This window comes from Sapajus apella, unplaced genomic scaffold, assembly GCF_009761245.1.
Source record: "Sapajus apella isolate SASKATOON/1434 unplaced genomic scaffold, GSC_monkey_1.0 scaffold25, whole genome shotgun sequence".
NCBI lineage: Eukaryota > Metazoa > Chordata > Mammalia > Primates > Cebidae > Sapajus > Sapajus apella.
In genome coordinates this window covers 16,468,130-16,489,355 of record NW_022436965.1, presented here as the reverse complement: position 1 = coordinate 16,489,355, position 21,226 = coordinate 16,468,130, and the positions used below count along the sequence as shown (strand labels likewise).

General features: G+C 39.6%; 2 protein-coding genes across 11 annotated transcripts in view; one reads left to right on the top strand and one right to left on the bottom strand.

The window, feature by feature from the left end:
• Positions 1-21,226, bottom strand: part of CENPL (centromere protein L) — a 65,201-nt gene that overhangs the window by 11,068 nt on the left and 32,907 nt on the right. Inside the window, exons 7-9 of one of the 6 annotated variants that reach the window (XR_004272796.1) lie at positions 18,041-18,186; positions 11,400-11,492; positions 1,300-1,480 (exon numbers count right to left, since the gene is read on the bottom strand). Coding sequence is in view for 4 of the 6 variants with exons in the window: in XM_032291351.1 (XP_032147242.1) it covers positions 1,300-1,473 (174 nt within the window). In the remaining 2 variants the exon portion in view is untranslated. Of the gene's footprint in view, positions 1-1,299; positions 1,481-11,399; positions 11,493-11,704; positions 11,818-17,165; positions 17,203-18,040; positions 18,187-21,226 lie in introns of those variants that run through there. The other 5 variants (XM_032291351.1, XM_032291353.1, XM_032291352.1 and 2 more) reach the window with 5 other exon arrangements.
• Positions 12,165-21,226, top strand: part of DARS2 (aspartyl-tRNA synthetase 2, mitochondrial) — a 34,968-nt gene continuing 25,906 nt past the window's right edge. For 2 of the 5 annotated variants that reach the window (XM_032291344.1, XM_032291342.1), the window contains exons 1-6: positions 12,512-12,852; positions 13,534-13,633; positions 15,426-15,492; positions 18,105-18,206; positions 18,736-18,831; positions 20,222-20,345. In XM_032291344.1, coding sequence (XP_032147235.1) covers positions 12,726-12,852; positions 13,534-13,633; positions 15,426-15,492; positions 18,105-18,206; positions 18,736-18,831; positions 20,222-20,345 — 616 coding nt within the window. In that variant the 5' untranslated portion in view covers positions 12,512-12,725. Of the gene's footprint in view, positions 12,853-13,533; positions 13,634-15,425; positions 15,493-18,104; positions 18,207-18,735; positions 18,832-20,221; positions 20,346-21,226 lie in introns of those variants that run through there. The other 3 variants (XM_032291341.1, XM_032291343.1, XM_032291345.1) reach the window with 3 other exon arrangements.

The following is a 21,226-nucleotide window of genomic DNA, read 5'->3' as shown; positions in this document are numbered from 1 at the left end:
TGTTACCCAGGCTGGAGTGCAATGGCGCAATCTCGGCTCACCGCAACCTCTGCCTCCTGGGTTCAGGCAATTCTCCTGCCTCAACCTCCTCAGTAGCTGGGATTACAGGCACGTGCCACCATGCCCAGCTAATGTTTTGTATTTTTCGTAGAGACGGGGTTTCACCATGTTGACCAGGATGGTCTCGATCTCTTGACCTCGTGATCCACCCGCCTCGGCCTCCCAAAGTGCTGGGATTACAGGCTTGAGCCACCGCGCCCAGCCCAGAATGGCTATTATTAAAAAGTAAAAAAACAACAGATGCTGGCAAGGTTGTGGAGAAAAATAAAAAGTCAAAAAATAACAGATGCTGGTGAGGTTGTGGAGAAAAAGGAATGCTTATACACTGATGGTTAGAGTGTGAATTAGTTCAACCATTGTGGAAGACTGTGTGGCAATTCCTCAAAGGCCTAGAGACAGAAATATTATCTGACTCACCAATCCCATTACTGGGTATACACCCAAAGGAATATAAATCAGTCTACATGCATGTGTATACTCACTGCAGCACTATTCACAATACCAAAGACATGGAATCAACCTAAATGCCCATCAGTGACAGACTAGATAAAGAAAATGTGGTACATATACACCATGGAATATTATGCAGCCATAAAAATGAATGAGATCATATCCTTTGCAGGGACATGGATGGAGCTGGAGGCCATTATCCTTAGCCAACTAGCAAAGGAACAGAAAACCAAATACCACATGTTCTCACTTATAAGTGGGAGCTAAATGATGAGAACACATGGACGTATAGAGGGGAACAACACGCACTGAGGCCTATCAGGGGTGGAGGGTGGGAGGAGGGAGAGAAGCAGGAAAAATAACTAACAGATACTAAGCTGAACACCTGGGTGATGAAATAATCTGTACAACCAACCCCCATGACACACATTTACCTATGTAACAAACCTGCACATCCTGCACATACAACCCTAAACTTAAAGTTAAAAAAAAGAATAGTGTGGACATGATTCCGATTAAAGGAAGTTAAAGCACATAAAAACTCCTGGTATATATGGGTTCTATGTTTGAAAATTACTTTAAAAATAAGTAAATAAATAAAAATATAAAAAATAAAAGACATAAAAGAGGTAGCAGTGATAGTTATGAAATTGTTTCTTTGCTTCTCATTTATTTTATTAGCTGAAGGGTTAAGAAGATACTAAGAATACTATAGTTAGAAAAATTGAAATGTTTTGTTCACAGATACTCTCAATTATTGACTAACACAAAGGAACACAAAAAGCATACCTGTAACTGTGAGCAATGGGGAATTTTCCTTCGAGGTGGAGTCGGGATAAATGAAGTCTGCTTCCTAACTGATTCTAATCGTTTCTGCAGAAAAGTGGCACCTATAAAGTAATCTTCAGGCCTTAAGGATGTACTTTGTCTAGGAGTTGATTCTGATGCATCATAAGAATCCATGGTCTGTCTACAAAAGAAGAAATAAAACCAGAATTCTAAGCACTAAAAAGTTAATTCATGCTCACAGTTTCACTGATTCGTCTCCTCGCTATAAAGGAATCCTTTCTCTTTCCTTCTTTCTTTTCCCTTCCCTATCCCCAGTTTTGACTTTTAAACCAAGAGGCTGAAGTAGAAAGATTGCATGAGCCCAGAAAGTCAAGGCTGCAGTGAGTTGTCATCATGCCACTCAATTCTGGCCTGGGTGACAGACAGGACAAGACCCTTTTAAGAAAAAAAAGAAACACAAACTCATTGACTAGAGCCCACTTTTATGAATATCTTACAGATACCTCAAACACAAATGTGTTCAAAACTAAATTCAAACTCCTTTTCCTCCTTCTTCCAAAAGCTTACTGATCCATTTTCAAATTCTTGTCAACTTCCTAACTTAAATTCATATAGTCCCCTCCTTCATTCTTTAACATACAGTCATTAAGCACATTCTACTGAGTTTTTCTTTCAAGAATCTGTCATCCTTTCACAAAGCTAATTCCTTAGCCACAACTAAGAATTCTCCATATGTAAGAGTAATCCATTCTTCCAGAAATAGCACTTTATTTTTATCTGAGCAAAAACCTTTACAGTAACAAGACAAATCCTAAACTCTTCTGCTGGGTATTTTGGGTCTCTAATTAAGCTTCTCCTTATCCTCATAATTCTTCTCTCCAACCTACGACATAAACATATTCTTATCTTCAGGGGTTTGCTTCTCAACTGTATTCCCTATCTTAAGTGTCCTTTTCCCATCTCACCGCCTTTAAGACCATGCTAGAAATTTGACCTCCTTTCAAACCAGGGTTTTTTTTAACCTCTTGGTCCTGAAATACCTATGAAATACATAGGTTATGACATATCTGTTACCTGTTATTAGTAGCTCATTTCTGGAAGCAGAGTGTGCGTGTGTGTGTATGCTTAATGAGCTCTCATCTCTAAATAAGTCTAAAAAAATCCCTCAAAAATGTTCTACAAAATCCTTGGAGATATACCAGTATACATAGCTTTCCTCAATCACCCAGTCTGTACCACTCATTTTAGCCCGTTTATATACTTCCTTGTACCATTTTTTAGTGTGCATTTCTTGTATCCCCAGTAAAACTAACCTACTTTCACTGAAACCATGCTTTATATTTCTCTTGTTTAATTACCCAAATACAATGCTGCATGCCCTTTAATTGTTGAAACAAGTATTGGTTCAATTAAACGGAAGTTATTTCATACAACTTCAAAATTAGGGCCAGGCATGGTAGCTCATGACTGTAATCCCAACACTTTGGGAAGCTGAGGCAGGTGAATCACTTGAGCCCAGGAGTCTGGGGTCAGCCTGAACAACCCTGTGAGACTCTATCTCTACAAAAAATAAAAAATAACCAGCCAGGTGTGGTGGTGCATGCCTGTGGTCCCAGCTACTCAGGAGGCTGAAGTAGTGGGTTGCATGAGCCCAGGAGGTCAAGGCTGCAGTGAGCTGTGATCATGCCACTGAATTACAGACCTTCTCAAGAAAAAAAAGAAACACAAAATTAAAATACAATTTGCATCAAAAGGAATTATCATTTAAAAGTTATGACTAGTCTCAACTACTACACAGTTACCCTTTTGAAAAGTTTTTTATAAATAAAGTTACATTACTGTATTTATTTATGTATTTTGAGGCGGAGTCTTGCTGTTGTTAGCCCAGGCTGGAGTGTAATGGCATGATCTCAGCTTACTGCAACCTCGGCCTCCCAGGTTCCTGCCTCGGCCTCCAAATTAGCTGAGATTACAGGCACCTGCCACCACACCCACCCAGCTGATTTGTTGTTGTTGTTGTTGTTTTTTTTTTTAGTAGAGACGGGATTTCACTATGTTGGCTAGGCTGGTCTCGAACTCCTGACCTCAGATGATCCACCTGCCTCAGCCTCCCAAAGTGTTGGGATTACAGATGTAAGCCACTGCGCCTGACCTATATTTAAATACTATTATATTTAAAATAGTACAGGTTGAGCATCCCTTATCTGAAATGCTTGGGACCAGAAACGTTTTTGGATTTTAGATTTTCACAGATTTTGGAATATTTGTATTACTCTGGTCAAGCATCCTTAATCGGAAAATCTGAAATCCAAAATGCTCCAGTGAACATTTCCTTCCAGCAACATGTTGGCACTCAAAAAGTTTCAGGTTATAGGGCATTTCAGACTTCAGATTTTCTAATTAGGGATGCTCAACCTGTATCTTCCATTTCAGTATGTCAGACTAGGATACTCTTTATATCTTGCACAAAACTCTATAAATTAAACATGTAATCCTAGCATAGACAACATAGCAAGACCCCATCTCTTAAAACAAACAAAAAAAAAAGATTTAACCTGGCCACTCCAGAGGCAGAGGCAGGAGGACAGCTTGAGCCCAGGAGTTAGAACCTGCTGAGCTTTGCACTTTAGCCTGGGCAACAGAGTAAGACCCTCTCTAATAAATAAATAAATACATAAACTAAATATGTAGCATTATTTGTCCTTAAAGTTCAAATAATGTCCAGAGCAAGTTCATATACCACACAATTTGTTTTTACAAATGTCCATAGTAGCTTTATTCATAATAGCCAAAAACTGAAAACAACTCAGTGTGCGAATGATTAAATAAACTGTGGTACATCCACACCGTGTAACAATACTCAGCAATGAAAAGAAACAAATTATTGATACATGCAACAACTTGGATGGTAAAGCCAAGCCAAAAAGATCACATATTCTAAAATTTCACAGATACAACATTTTTAAATGACAAAATTAAAGGAATGAAGAACAGATGAGTGGCTGACAGGGATTAGGGATGGGGAAGAGGGTAGGAGGGGCATAAATGTGACTATAAGAAGGCAACACAAGAATTCCTTGTGGTGATGGAACTGTACCTTGACTGTGGTGGTGAATGCACTACACCAGACACCACACAATTTTTTTTTTTTTTTGCCAGTCAAATTTAGCAGTGGGGGGTTGTATACCAACTTTAGTGACACTGTTAATTAAGTTCTGATAACCCACTACCATCGGACCAGCCACCACACAATTTAAATAACAGCTACTCTAAAGCATCCTAGCTTTAAATGCATATTGAATTACCTATTTCAAAGATAATTTTAATCAGTCCTACTTACACAGAATGTTTCCCTCAAATTTGTGACTTGGTACAATAATCACTAACACTTATTGAGCATTCATCATGTTTCAGGTACTCTTCTAAGCCCTTTATAAATATTTTCTCATTTAATCCTCAAACAACCCCATGAAGTAGATCATACTCCCAGCTGACAAATAGAAAGTCGCAGAAATTAAGTAGCTTGCCAAAGTCAACCAGTTGGAGTAGAAGAGCCAGGATCTGAATTCAGACACTCTAACTCTGCAATGAGTGCACTTAACTACATGTTGTTTCACACGCCTTTTAAATAGGGATCAATTATGAGGCAACATAAGCCCTGCTGAATTTGACTCCATAAAGAGAAATGCTATGATTTCCAAAAACATTTTAAAGTCTAGGTGACTTTACAAAATCTAGCAATAAATCTAGGTGAGAAAAAGACTATTACCACTAAGAGGGATGGTTTTGAGAAAACATATCCATTGAGTATTAAATGTTAAGGTAAAATAAAATAGCCCAATCCATGAATTAAAGATTAGTAAATGATTTATACTTATTTTGCCTTCTCAACTTACACTCAAGAATGTGTACTTTTGCCCAGCACAATAATCAAGAGGTTATAAATATATCTTAACTCAATATGTTATTGTCCCAATACTATTCCTTCTAATCGGAAAGAAAGAGGTCCTCTTACTTGTATCTCCCCTGGACACCATCTCCTATATGTACTTCAGCTCTGTTTTCTTGAAGCAGGGTCTCACTCTGTTGTCCAGGCTGGCATGCAGTGGCCCACTCTCACTGCAGTCTCGACCTCCTGGGCTTAAGCAATCCTCCCACATCAGCCTCTTGAGTAGCTGAGACTACAGGTGTGCACCACCACACCAGGCTGTACTTCACCTCTCTATTACCTCTAATCACTCCTCCACAGGATCCTTTTCTTCCACCGCCAAGCATATTCTAGTATTTCTAACATTAAAAATTTGTGTTTACAAAAGACCCTTCAAAAAAAAAAAAAAAAATCAATGAATCCAGGAGCTGGTTTTTGGAAAGATCAACAAAATACATAGACCGCTAGCCAGACTAATAAAGAAGAAAGAGAAAATCAAATAGATGCAACAAAAAATGATAAAGGGGATATCACCACCAATCCCACAGAAATACAAACTACCATCAGAGAATACTATAAATACCTGTATGCAAATAAACCAGTCAATCTAGGAGAAATGGATAAATTCCTGGACACTTACACCCTCCCAAGACTAAACCAGGAAGAAGTCAAATCCCTGAACAAACTGATAACAAGGTCTGAAATTGCGGCAGCAATTAACAGCCTACCAATCAAAAGAAGTCCAGGACACACGCATTCACAGCCAATTCTCCCAGAGGTACAAAGAGGAGCTGGTACCATTCCTTCTGAAACTATTCCAAACAATACAAAAAAGAGAGAATCCTCCCTAACTCATTTTATAAGACCAACATCATCCTGATACCAAAACCTGGCAGAGACACAACTAAAAAAGATAATTTCAGGTCAAAATCTGTGATGAACATTGATGTGAAAATCCTCAATAAAATACTGGCAAACTGAATCCAACAGCACATCAAAAAGCTTATTCATCACGATCAAGTCGGCTTCATCTCTGGGATGCAAGGCTGGTTCAACATACACAAATCTATATATGTAAAGCATCACATAAACAGAATCAAAGATAAAAACCACAAGATTATCTCAATAGATGCAGAGAAGGTCTTGAAAAAATTCAACAGCCCTTTATGCTAAAAGCTCTCAATAAACTAGTTATTGATGGAACATATCTCAAAATAATAAGAGCTATTTATGACAAACCCACAGCCAATCTCATACTGAATGGGCAAAAACTGGAAGCATTCCCTTTGAAAACTGGCACAAGACAAGGATGCCCTCTCTCACCACTCCTATTCAACATAATATTGGAAGTTCTGGCCAGGGCAATCAGGCAAGAAAAAGAAATAAAGGGTATTCAGTTAGGAAAAAGAGAAACTCAAATTGTCTCTACCTGCAGACAACATGATTGTATATTTAGAAGACCCCATCATCTCAGCCCCAAATCTCCTTAAGATGATAAGCAACTTCAGCAAAATCAATGTGCAAAAATCACAAGCATTCCTATACACCAATAACAGACAAAGAGAGCCAATCATGAGTGAACTCCCATTCAAAATTGCTACAAAGAGAATAAAATACCTAGGAATACAACTAACAAAGGATGTGACGAACCTCTTCAAGGAGAACCGCAAACCATTGCTCTAGGAAATAAGAGAGGACACAAACAGATGGAAAAACATTTCATGCTCATGGTTAAGAAGAATCAATATCATAAAAATGGCCATACTGCCCAAAGTAATTTACAGATTCAATGCTATCCCCATCAATCTACCAATTTCTTCACAGAATTGGAAAAAAACACCTTAAATTTCATAGGGAACCAAAAAAGAGCCCGCATGGCCAAAACAATCCTAAGGAAAAAGAACAAAGCTGGAGGCATTACGCTACCTGACTTCAAACTATACTACAAGTCTACAGTAATCAAAACGGCATGGTACTGGTACCAAAACAGAGATGTCAACCAACAGAACAAGACAGAGGCCTCAGAAATAACGCCATACATCTACAACCATCTGATCTTTGACAAACCTGACAAAAACAAGCAATGGGAAAAGGATTCCCTATTTAATAAACGGCATTGGGAAAACTGGCTAGCCATATGCAGAAAGCTGAAACTGGATCTCTTCCTCACGCCTTATACAAAAATTAATTCCAGATGGATTAAAGATTTAAACATAAGACCTAACACCATAAAAACTCTAGAAGAAAACCTAGGCAATATCATTCAGGACATAGGCATGGGCAAGGACTTCATGACTAAAACACAAAAAGCAATGGCAACAAAAGGCGAAATAGAAAAATGGGATCTAATTAAACTAAAGAGCTTCTGCACAGCAAAAGAAACTATCATTAGAGTAAACTGGCAACCAAGAGAATGAGAAAAAATTTTTGCAATCTACTCATCTGATAAAGGGCTAACATCCAGAATCTATGAAGAACTTAAACAAATTTACAAGAAAAAAAAAAACATCAAAAAGTGGGCGAAAGATATGAACAGATACTTCTCAAAAGAAGACATTTGGCCGGGCGCGGTGGCTCAAGCCTGTAATCCCAGCACTTTGGGAGGCCGAGGCGGGTGGATCACGAGGTCAAGAGATCGAGACCATCCTGGTCAGCACGGTGAAACCCCGTCTCTACTAAAAATGCAAAAAATTAGCTGGGCATGGTGGCATGTGCCTGTAATCCCAGCTACTCAGGAGGCTGAGGCAGGAGAATTGCCTGAACCCAGGAGGCGGAGGTTGCGGTGAGCCGAGATCGTGCCATTGCACTCCAGCCTGGGTAAAAAGAGCGAAACTCCGTCCCAAAAAAAAAAAAAAAAAAAAAAAAAAGAAGACATTTATGCAGCCAACAAACATATGAAAAAAAGCTCATCATCATTGATCATTAGAGAAACGCAAATCAAAACCATATCGAGATACCATCACCTACCAGTCAGAATGGCAATCATTAAAACAGTAGGAGACAACAGATGCTAGAGAGGATGTGGAGAATTAGGAACACTTTTACACTGTTGGTGGGAGTGTCAATTAGTTCAACCACTGTGGAAAACAATGTGGCAATTCCTTAAGGATCTAGAAATAGAAATACCACTTGACCCAGCAACCCCATTATTGGGTATATACCAAAAGTGTTATAAATCATTCTATTATAAAGACACATGCACACATATGTTTATTATGGCACTTTTCACAATAGCAAAGACTTTGGAACCAACCCAAATGCCCATCAATGATAGACTGGATAAAGAAAATGTGGCCAATATACACCATGGAATACTACGCATCCATAAAAAAGGACGAGTTCATGTCCTTTGCAGGAACACGAATAAAGCTGGAAACCATCATTCTCAGCAAACTGACCCAAGAACAGAAAACCAAACACCGCATGTTCTCACTCATAAGTTGCAGCTTACAAGGGGAACATCACACACCAGGGCCTGTCCGGGTGGGGGTCTAGAGGAGGGATAGCAGGGAGTGGGGGATAGAGGAGGGATAGCATTAGGATAAATACCTAATGTAGATGACAAGGTGATGAATGCAGCAAACTACCATGGCACATGTATACCTATGTAACAAACTCTTCATTCTGCACATGTACCCCAGAACTTAAAGTATAATAAAATAAAACTGTTTAAATCCAATTTATCTAATTCCTTCTGAGACCAATCTCCTGGAAATGTGATCTACACCTATTGCCTCCAGTTACTAATAAATATTTCAAGGATCACCTGAGGTCAGGAGGTCAAGACCAGCCTGGCCAACATTGTGAAACCCCGTCTCTACTAAAAATACAAAAATTAGGTAGGCATGGTGGCGGGTGCCTGTAATCCCAGCTACTCGGTAGGCTGAAGCAAGAGAATCGCTTGAAGCCGGGAGGCAGAGGTTGCAGTGAGCCAAGATGGCACCATTGCACTCCAGCCTGGGCAACAAGAAATTCCATTTCAAAAAACAAAACAAAAAAAACTCACTTTTGAAGATCACTGTTTTTGCCAAAACCAAAAATACTTTGTTCATCAAGTTTGTTCACCCTTACTCCTCTAAACTTTCTGTTACCTTGTTTCTTCTGGCATTCCATTTTTTAGGGGGCTTTTCTCCTCCTTACATTTTATAGTTCCAGTTCATTTGCTGATTCTTTTTTTTCCTCATATTCCAATAGTGGGTGGCCCCAGACAGTGAAAATCATTCATTCTACATAGGAAAATAATCATTGTATATGACGACCCCTAAATCTCTGTCTTCAGACCATTACAGCTGCATACCAGTCCTGCATTTCCAATTTCCTGTAAGATGTTAAACTTTCATGTTGTTGGGCTCATTAAGTTCAAAATTAATCATCACTTCACATCTCATAAACCTTTTTCTTTTTTCTTTCTTTTTTTTTTTTTTTTTTTTTCTTATCTGGTGAATCATCTGAACCTGAAATGGGATTTCTCATAAACTTTTTTTTTTTTTTGCCAACTACTATACACTGTTTTGCTCAGTAATAATTCCATTCTTCCTTTTCATTTTCTTCCCTCACTAAAAAAAACTTTCATCATCTTTTACTCTTCAACATCACCTTTACATCTAAAAGCTAACTTTATTAACTTTATCATCAAATTCACATATATTTTTTCTTTTTCTTTTTTTTTGGGGGGGAGGGAGGCAGATTCTCACTCTGTCGCCCAGGTTACAGTACAGTGGCACACAATCTTGGCTCACTGCAACCTCCACCTCCCAGGTTCAAGCAATTCTCCTGCCTCAGCCTCCTGAGTAGCTGGTACTACAGGTGTGTACCACCACGCCCGGCTAATTTTTTTATTTTTTAGTAGAGATGGGGTTTCACCATGTTGGCCAGGCTGGTCTTGAACTCCTGACCTCAGGTGATCCACCTGCCTTGGACTCCCAAAATGCTAGGATTACAGGCATGAGCCACCACGCCTGGCCTCTGACATATTTCTTTAAAAGATATACTTGTCCTCTTAGATGTGGGCTTCACTTTCATTCTCAATTATAGCTACTTATCTTGTTCCCAATTTTAGCCCCTTTCACTAATTCATCATCAGTCTTTCCATAGTCACCACTTTTATCTTATCATTACCTTGCTTGAGACGCCCTAACAGTTCCCACACGTCTATATGAAGTTGAATCAGAATTCCTCCGTCTGGCTTTCAAGGCACTACTGTATCTGTTCTTATCTAGGTTCATTTTCTACTACTTCAGTTCTTACCCCAAGATCCACGGATATTAGACTTTCCAAAATCCAGCATACTGCATACAATCCCCCTAAGGTTTTTGTATACAACACTAGGAGGTTTGGGGGGGGGGCAGGGGCGGGCAGTGGGAGTGAAGAAAGTTCCAATAGACAATTATTTAAAAGGTTAAGAGGCCGGGCGCAGTGGCTCAAGCCTGTAATCCCAGCACTTTGGGAGGCCGAGGCGGGTGGATCACGAGGTCAAGAGATCGAGACCATCCTGGTCAACATGCTGAAACCCCGTCTCTACTAAAAATACAAAAAATTAGCTGGGCATGGTGGTGCGTGCCTGTAATCCCAGCTACTCAGGAGGTTGAGGCAGGAGAATTGCCTGAACCCAGAGGCGGAGGTTGCGGTGAGCCGAGATCGCGCCATTGCACTCCAGCCTGGGTAACATGAGTGAAACTCCGTCTCAAAAAAAAAAAAAAAAAGGTTAAGAATCACTGCCCTATACCCAAACATGCACACCCCACTCTAGACAGATGATTACCCTACTGCTCCTCCTCCCTTTTTATTCACCTTATCGCTAATTAAAAACACTTCCCTACTCCCATTTGTGTGACCACATATTATCCATTTTCCAAGTGCCATCTCATCAGGAGTTTTCCAGAGCTTGGCAGAGCTAGTTCTCTTGCCAATTCCACTTGCAGTTGTGGAAGCACACAAGTAAACCTTTCTTGTTTCTCTTGTGGTTAGTCCGTGAAAGGGCTCTGACTTGATCACTTTTCTACATTGCCACCAATATCTAAATCCAACCGCCCCAGTGCCAATACTTAGCCGGGTGTTAAGCACGTAGTGTGTAAACACATCTCAACACACAAGTATTGTGAAGATAATGACCACACAACAGGGCAAATACAAAGTTTAAAGCAGCTCCTAGACCAATACAAAGCATCTTTACCAATAAAATGCCGTAATGACGCTGTCACCCATTCGGGATTCACGAATCATTCTTCAAAATCCGGCTACAAAACTATGTCGAGACTGAAATCCCCTGAAGGAGAAAAAAACAAAAAACAAACCAAAAAAAACCGCCAAAATGACAGCTAAGGGAGATGCCAGAGTAATCCCTGGCTCTCCCAAACTCCCTCTCGCTCCACAGCAAGTGAGTTCACCAGAGACACAACCGCGCCCAGGAAGACCTCCGCTCCCACAGACGCAGGGTGGGCCTTGCGACTTCACTCTGTGAGGGACATTTCCGCTCACCCAGCTCTGCGACCCTCGCTCCAGTGGAGTCAGCTTCTGCTCGCAGAGGGGGAAGGGCAAAAGGACAGTGCGTCCCAACCCGTCCCTCTCCGGATAAGCCTGTCACAGCCCAGGCCAGCTCCGAAAACACGCCATGGAGAAACGGCAATTCGGCCCTCCGCCGCCTCGACCGTTTAAAATAGTTTCCCGACTAGCTCTGCGGCCCCACGCAGGAAGCCTCCTTGGCGCCCCGCCTATTCCGTAATAGTGAAGCAACTAAAGTTGCCATTTTAACTGAGGGCAAGGCCCAGCAACTTAACGTCTATCGCCAACTTTTCCAATTCTGCTCGGCTGCTTGTCAGTTTTTCTACTGGTGCGAAGCTTTCTCTCAAATTTCCGCCCATAGTAAGCATGGCGGCGGCACCTCAGCACTGATTCGTTGAATTCCTTCCCCGTAATCCTCTGCATTAGCTCGCCGTTGGAAGGGCGCTTGGACCTCAGCGGTGATCTGTGTATGAGTTCCGGCCCTAGGAGCATTTAGCATTTTGGCTTTGTTCGCCTTCCTCTTTCAGAAGGCTCAAGATCGGACAGTAGGTCTGCGAAATTTGAAACGCGCGACTATTCTTCCTTGTTTCCCGGTTCTGGCCGCGGGAGCCTGTCGGGAAGCGTAGAAAGAAAGGAAGGGCGTGGGCCTCGTGACAGCCTCTGGGTTGTCTTGGGCTCGCGCCTGGCCCTGCTACGTGGAGTCGCTGTCTTGTCACTTTTGGCTGTCGACTTGTTGAATAGAAGTGGAAACTGATGCTTTAAGACTCGGGGGAAGGTCTTTCCCTTATCTTCACCCCATCAAGGGCCCCAAATAACTTGCAGATTTGTCTTGCTTCTAGAGACGTGTACTCGAATGTTGTGCGGAGGAGGACTTAAATATTCGAGAAGAGAGTGGGAACTCCTGGAATTTTAAGGGATTTCTGTATCTCCAAAACCGACTTTTAACTACCGACAGCGTGGGATTCGTGACTGTTTTTCGCCATCCTGTGGCTCCAACATGTACTTGCCTTCTTGGTTAAGTCAGCTGTACAGGGGTTTATCCAGACCTATTAGAAGGACCACCCAACCCATCTGGGGTTCTCTCTCCAGAAGTCTGGTGCTGAGTTCACAGAGGAGAAATCCAGGTGAAAATAGCGAAGAGATCTGTTCTATGAACAGTACTTCAGTCTGTTATCTACGGCCAGGGAGCTTTTATTTCATTCCAATTCTTAACTGGATAGCCTTATGTGTAGAAGCAGATCGTTCACTCTCTTCATTCATTATAATGCAGGGTTTTTTTTCCTTGAGTTTTTAGAAAGACCACAAACAGGTAACTACGTAATATGTAGAATACTCAGCTTTTGGTTGATGCCTTAAAAAATCCTTTTTCACAGAATTATAATAGTGTTCTAGTGTACAAGTGGCTGTTAAACGCTGGATTCATACTAAAACTAAATAGTTCCTGCACCATCCATTTCTGCAGTTTCTAAAATCCTATTTCATTTGGAGAAGAAATGTAAATACCAAGAATTGGGTAATTAGGATTTAAATCAATGCAAATGCTAGATGATCCAAAGAATTTAGATTTCCTAACACAAGACAGAAATTTACATTCAGTTATTCACTTGGCTTTTGACACATTTGCAGGTAAATTTAATAGTGAGTGAATTAAATTACATACTCTGACTTATTTTATAAATTTCACCTGTTTCCCTAACTTACCTAAGATGTATTTTGAGAATTTTTATTTTTAAACAACCTGCAAGTGATGTATTTTTAATCTTGCCTTTTAAAGCTTCTTTTCTTTTCTTTTCTTTTTTTTAAAGAATTCAGTAGCTTTGTTGTCCGGACCAACACATGTGGAGAGCTGCGTTCATCTCACTTAGGCCAAGAAGTCACCTTGTGTGGATGGATTCAGTACCGAAGGTAAATTGGGGAAGACAGTCTAAGAATGCATAGTGGTTGTTTCCCCAGGGCAATTCCAAACGTTTACTAATTTACAACCAGTCCGAAGAATAAAACATTTTGCAACTCCTGCAGGATTAAGAACTTACTGAATTTTCAACTTTGTTTTAGTTTTTGAAAGACCCAGGTGACAGAGTGTCATTCTTAGTAGGCACCAGTAACATCTATTGAAGGGTATAACAATGAAGCTTGATCCACCAGTGGACTGAAATGACACTGGGCTTACTAAGACTGAAGAGTTCCTATGACCAGTAATTAAAAATAGGCCAGCCTCCTATAAACCAGCTGTTAAACTCCAATAGCATGGGGCAAAAGCTCATTTTATTCAATTTAGGTAGAGAGCAAGCCTAGAAACATAAACAGTGATTCCTTAAGATCAGAGCCCATTTTTTGTTGTTGTTCATCTCTCTATTCCAGAACATACCTGAATAGTACATTAATTAACATAGACGAGATCCAAGATACATAGGTTATATGATCTTCTTAAAGAATATGTCCCGGCCAGGCACAGTGGCTCACGCCTGTAATCCCAGCAGTTTGGGAGACCAAGGCAAGTGGATCACAAGGTCAGCAGTTCAAGACCAGTCTGGCCAAGATGGTGAAACCCTGTCTCTTCTAAAAATACAAAAATTAGCCCGGTGTGGTGGCGGGCGCCTATAATCCAGATACTCAGGAGGCTGAGGCAGGGAATTGCTTGAACCTGGGAGGCAAAGGTTTCAGTGAGCAGAGATCACACCACTGCACTCCAGCCTGGGCTACAGAGCATCTCAAAAAAAAAAAAAAAAAAAAAAATAGAATATGTCTGAAGTAGGTGGATATATTTACCCCATAACTTTAGTGACTTCGTTTTCTGAACCCAGATCTGAAGAGGCTTTCTGTACCTGTTCCTGCTACTGAGGACAGTATGAGAAATAGAGGTTGGATGTTAAAATGTTAGCATTTCTGGGACCTTTTGATGATTCATAGAGAGATATTAAATTAGCAGTTGGAGCTCTTCCAGAAAATTTTAGATTGTATCTTTTATTAGAAAAGGACTTTATATTGCTGCATTTTAAAAATGATCCATCAGATGCTTCTATTATCCTAAAAATACTATCTTTGGATTTTACTATATGCAAAATTTCCAAATTTAATAAAATTTTCTTACAAGGACTTAAGCCAATGAAAAATTTTTTTTAATTTTCAATCTATAATACTTTTTCATTAATAAGCCATCTGTATAAGATTAATAAGCCATATAAGTAGACAATAAAAATTGAAAAAAATAAAAAACAATCATTTTTCATCAATGAGCTACATAGATAATTGCATGAAATGTAACTAATGAAAGTACATAAGTATCAGGCCGGGCACAGTGGCTCATGCCTGTAATTCCAGCACTTAGGGAGGCCAAGGCGGGCAGATCACGAGGTTAGGAGTTCGAGACACCTGGACAACATGGTGGAACCCTGTCTTTACTAAAAATATAAAAAATTAGCTGGGCATGGTGTCGCGTGCCTATAATCCCAGCTACTCTGGAGGCTGAGGCAGGAGAATTGCTTGAACCTGGGAGGCAGAGGTTGCAGGGAGGTGAGATTGCACCACTGCACTCCAGCCTGGGCAGAGTGAAACTCCGTCTCAAAAAAAAAAAATAATAATCATTAAAAAGAAACATGAGAAATTGCATGGATTTTTGTTATTTGTTTTGTGTGCTTAAACTTTAGGCTTAGAGATTTTATCTTTAAATATTCCTTTTTTTCTTTCCATTAATCAGGCAAAACACATTCTTGGTCCTAAGAGATTTCCATGGGCTTGTTCAAGTTATCATTCCCCAGGATGAGGTAATAGAAAATTTCCTGTCATTATCTAAGCCTCTTTGATGCTGTGGCTAGGGTAAGCTAAGTAGTTAAATTAATATGTTTGATGTTTTATATTCAGAAGTTTATTGTTAATGAAAACTGCAAAATATCATAAGCAATATTAAGACATGGCAAAAAGACCAGTGACTCAGTAGAATTATGAACCCAGGTTTCTCAGTGAGGAAAAAAAAAACAAAAAAATAGTAATTATGAACCCAGGATATTAACAAAAAATTTAGAGGAAAAAATACATAAAAGGCTTGTAGACAATAATGAAAGTATGCCCAGCCTCACTCATAGGTAGATAAATACGAATTAAAACTGCATGTAATTGTCATTTTTAACACATTAGATTGACAACACACTGTGTTTGGGAAAGCAGGTGTTCAGTTCCTGGAGGGAGTACAGATTGGCACTAGCTAAGGGGAGCGCAATTTGGTAATATCAAAACTATAAATGCATATATCTTTTGAGCCAATAATTCCACTTCTGGTAAATTATCTTTTTTTTTTTGAGACGCAGGCTCACTCTGTTGCCAGGCTGGAGTGCAGAGGCACAATCTCTGCTCACTGCAACCTCTGCCTCAGCCCCCCAAGTAGCTGGGACTATAGGCACGTGCCACCACGCCCAGCTAATTTTTGTATTTTTAGTAGAGATGGAGTTTCTCCATGTTGGCCAGGATGGTCATGATCTCTTGACCTCATGATTCACCTGCCTTAGCCTCCTGGGATTACAGGCATAAGCCACTGCACCCAGCCAGTAAATTATCTTATACCTAGACTTATACAGATGCAAAGCAACATATGTACAAGGATATTCACTTCAGGATTCTTTTTAATAGAAAAAATTTGGGAACAACCTAGATGTCCTCCAATAAAAGACTGACTTAAAAAATAATGTATATTCTTACAATAGGATACTCTTCTCAGCCATACCAAAAAAAATGAAGAAGTTCTATTCTAATAGGGAGAAAAAAATCCAAGGAATACTGTTAAGTGAAGAACCTTCTATTCTTGAGTACACAGAAGAGCAGCTGTTAAACTCCAGCACTCTAAGTGCTGTCATCTATATAACAAATAGGGGAAGGAAGCAGAATATATATTCAAAATGTATGTGTGTCTGTGTCTGTGTGTGTCTGTGTGTGTGTATTTGCTTGTATATATGTTATGAAATGTCTCTGGAAGGATACCTCAGTATCTGGTAACATTGAGTGCTTCCTGGGGAAGGAACTGAGGGCCTTGAAGACAAGGATAAGAGGGAAACTTTTCACTATGTCTTTTTGCACCCTTTGAATTTGAAGCCATGTGAAGGTACTACCTGCTCAGAAAAGTATTTAATTTAATTACCATCAAAATTAGATAAAATATGACACAGTGATATTCTGAAGAAAATTTTTTTTTAATTAAAAAATTCAAGGCCAGGCATGGTGGCTCACATCTGTAATCCCAGCAATCTGGGAGGCCAAGGCCAGCAGATTGCTTTCATGCAGGAGTTCAAGACCTGCCTGGGCAACATAGTGAAACCTCATTTCTGCTAAAAATACAAAAAATTAGTTGGACGTGGTGGCGTGCACCTGTAGTCCCAGCTACTTGGGAGGCTGAGTTGGGAGAATTACCTGAGCCCAGGAGGTAGAGACTGAAGTGAGCCAAAATCAAACCACTGCACTCCAGCCTGGGCAACCAGAGTGATACCCTGTCTCAAAAAAAAAAAAAAAAAAAAAAAAAAGAAATTAAAGAATTAGATAAAAAAAGAACTTCTATCAAACTTATTGGGCAAAGTTGGGTTCTATTGTAATTTTTACTTAATGCTTGCATGCCTAAGAAAAATATTATTTATTCAGCTCTTAAGTTTTGAAATGAGTAAAGAGCAATGAATTATGTTTTAGGATCAGCATCCAGAGATGAGTATAGCTGAAGAACTCCTTTGACTTTGACCCATTATTGCTATTGGATTTAACTGCCCCTAAGACTAATCCTGGAGACAATTACTTTTCAAGTATGTGGGACTTGTTTGCATTAATAATGGTCATTCTTCTCCTTATTTTCCTTTAAGAAAAGTTTTTTTTTTTTTTTTTTTGAGATGGAGTTTAGCTCTTGTTGCCCAGGCTGGGGTGCAATAGTGCGATCTCGGCTCACCGCAACCTCCGCCTTCCAGGTTCAAATGATTCTCCTGCCTCAGCCCCCCAAGTAGCTGGGATTATGCAAATGCACCACCACACCTGGCTAATTTTTTGTATTTTTAGGAGAGACAGGGTTTCTCTGTGTTGGTCAGGCTGGGCTCGAACTCCTGACCTCAGGTGATCCACCTGCCTCGGCCCCCCAAAGTGCTGAGATTACAAACGTGAGCCACCATGCCTGGCTGTAAAGTTTTTTTTAAAGTTCTTAACTAATAGTTTTACTTGCTGCATTATATAGAGTCAAAATGGGGATGCAGTTTTTACTAAATTCAGTAATAAAGTCATTAAGGGGCAGCCCCAGTCTTTATGGTAATTAAGCTATGACTATTAATTTTTTTTAAACCATAGACTTACAATTACTTAACATTCCTGTAAGTTCATATGTCTCTTGGAACTCTTTTCACCCCTTGTTGTGTAGTCGGCAGCCTCTGTGAGGAAGATTTTATGTGAAGCCCCTATGGAATCTGTGGTGCAAGTGTCTGGTACAGTCATTTCCCGTCCTGCAGGACAAGAGAATCCAGTAAGTAGTTTAGAAAATATCTATGTAAATTTTGCTTGTAGCATTTTCACTGTCTGTGTACACATTCAGGCAGCACAGACTGAGCACCTATTGGACATTAGGCACTAAAGTTTAAATCTACAAATGAACCTACAGATTTCAAAATCTTTACTACAAACATACACATCTATATAAATATGCATGCTAAGACTTGTTTTTTTTTTGTTTTTGTTTTTTTTTTTTGAGACAGGTGTCTTGCTGTATTGCCCAGGCTGGTCTTGAACTTCTGGGCTTAAGCGTTTCTCTTGTCTCAGTTTCCCAAGTATCAAACTACAAGGATGTGTCCTGACATTTGGTGATACCTGAGCACACCAGCCACAGATATGCATAAGAATGTCAAAATCTTGCACAGACATGTATGTTTTATACTTTATGCACTATAAGGACTTTGCACATATTACATATGTAAATAAATGCATATGTTCTACAAATGTGTTTTGCATGTGTCTTGATGAGTAATTTTTAAAACACTTCTCTCTCACTCTCTAAGAAAATGCCAACAGGTGAGATTGAAATCAAAGTCAAAACAGCTGAGCTTCTGAATGCCTGCAAGAAGCTGCCCTTTGAAATTAAGGACTTCATGAAGGTACCATGCTCTGTTATTAATAGAGTATCTAGAAAATGTTGATGACTAGTCAAGTATTTTCCGAGTTTTTTTAAAGAAAAGTTTAACTTCTACAAAATTAAACATTTTATTGTAGACATACTATAAATCATTCTCTTAGTTCTATGATTTCTTGACAAACTGCTGGGAAATAGTGCCAGTTCATTAAACTGTTGCAGTCCCTAAATACCTAGACTGTTTTTTCAGACAGATTAAAATGTGATTCTCTCTTTAAGACTTGAGGTGTTATATTACTTAAGATTTTTTGTTGCCATTGTTTAACATTTGAAAGGAAATTTATGTCTAGCTTAGAAATGGCCAAATGGCATAGGGATCCTATACCTATTAGGTGATAAAATGTATGCTTAGAGCAACTCTTGACTTCCCAAGCATATAAATATAAATAGGATTGCTATAATTTAGGATGTTCTTTCCAAAGTTTAAGGGGTTGTTGGAGCTATACACTCATATGATTTTCAGCCTTGTCGCAGTTTATAGACTTATATATTCCTAATTTTTAAACTGACCTATTAAGGGATTTTTAAATTCACTTCATGGCCAGTTAGTCTTACATTTAAGTTCCCAATACTTAATTCTCTAATTAGAAAGAGCAATGTAATTATACAGTTGACCTATTGTAAAAAAGAAAATACACAGTTTTCCCCAGATAATCATTCAAAAAGAGAAGTTATAGACATTTCTAAAGTTTTCAGCTCAAAGAGGGTTGCAGAGATTTACAGCCTTAAAATAAGCAAACTGTTTCTACTAGTACAGCCATGGAGATTCTAACCACTGTCCCCTTGCATTCTTTACACTTGTAGTCAGCATCCCATTCAGGTGAATCTTCTACTCTGGTGTATCTTTTTTTTTTTTTTTTTTTTAAGGAGATGGGATCTTGCTATGTTGCCCAGGCTGGCCTCACACTCCTGGGCTCAAGTGATCCTCCCACCTCAGCATCCCAAGTAGCTGGAATTATAGGCACATGCCACTATGCCCAGATACAGCATGTGGTGCTGTGGTTTTTTTTTTTTTGAGAGATCTTCAAAATCTTTAAATTTTTTTTCAAGACTCAACCATGGATTTAAATTAATGGATACGTGTTTGGTAAAGTAGGTAAATTTCAGTCAGTGAAGAGTAATGTTAATAATAATGAATAGTAAAAAATGTAAATCTGCACTAATGACAAACTTAGAAGTTGTAGGAATTAAGGATGTTATTATATACACAAATGGAAAGGGCATACAGTGAGCTACTTAATGATGGAAACTAAAGGCAGAGCTAAAGTTTTTGAAAATTCAAACTCTGTTTCTAAAGATAATACCTTTCTAATATTCAAAAATATTTAAATATAAAAATCTTTCACTTTCTTTAGAAAACAGAGGCTCTTCGGTTGCAGTATCGCTACTTAGACTTGCGTAGTTTCCAAATGCAGTATAACCTGCGACTGAGGTCCCAGATGGTCATGAAAATGCGGGACTATCTCTGTAATCTGCATGGTAAGAGAAATGCCTGGATGCTCTTTGGAGTTTTTTAGCATCACTTCTATTTTATTCAGCAGTTTTATTGTATCCTTTCCTTAGGATCATTGGATCAAATGTTGCCAGAAGTCTGGAATTCACTCAATGTGTAATGTAGTTTTTGAAGAAAAGTTAACATTATTTTAAAGATGATAAAGACGATAGTGGCTATTACATTGATTAATGTATTATAGTATTTTCCATCATTGTCAAAGGCAGGACAGCCCTTTGGCTTTTTCTATAAGATTTCTTTTCTTTTTTGAAATAGAGTTTTCACTCTTGTTGCCCAGGCTGGAGTGCAATGGCGCAATCTTGGCTCACTGTAACCTCCACTTCCTGGGTTCAAGGGATTCTCTCGCCTCAGCCTCCTGAGTAGCGGGGATTACAGGTGCCTGGCACCACACCCGGCTAAGTTTTGTATTTTTAGTAGAGACAGGGTTTCACCATGTTGGCCAGGCTGGTCTCAAACTCCTGACCTTAGGTGATTCACCCGCCTCAGCCTCACCAAGTGCTGGGATTACAGGCGTAAGCCACCCTGCGCACCCAACCTTCTGTAAGATTTCTTGGCTGAGTGCGGTGGTTCACACCTTTAATCCCAGTACTTTGTGAGACAAAGGCGGGCAGATCACCTGAGGTCAGGAGTTCAAGACCAGCCTGGCCAACATGGTAAAACCCCGTCTCTACTAAAAATACAGAAATTAGCTGGCGTGGTGGTAGGCGCCTATAATTCCAGCTCTTCAGGAGGCTGAGGCAGAAGAATGGCTTGAACCCGGGAGGCAGAGGTTGCAGTGAGCTGAGATTACACCATTGCACTGCAGCCTGGGGGACAAGAGCAAGACTTTGTCTCAAAAAAAAAAAAA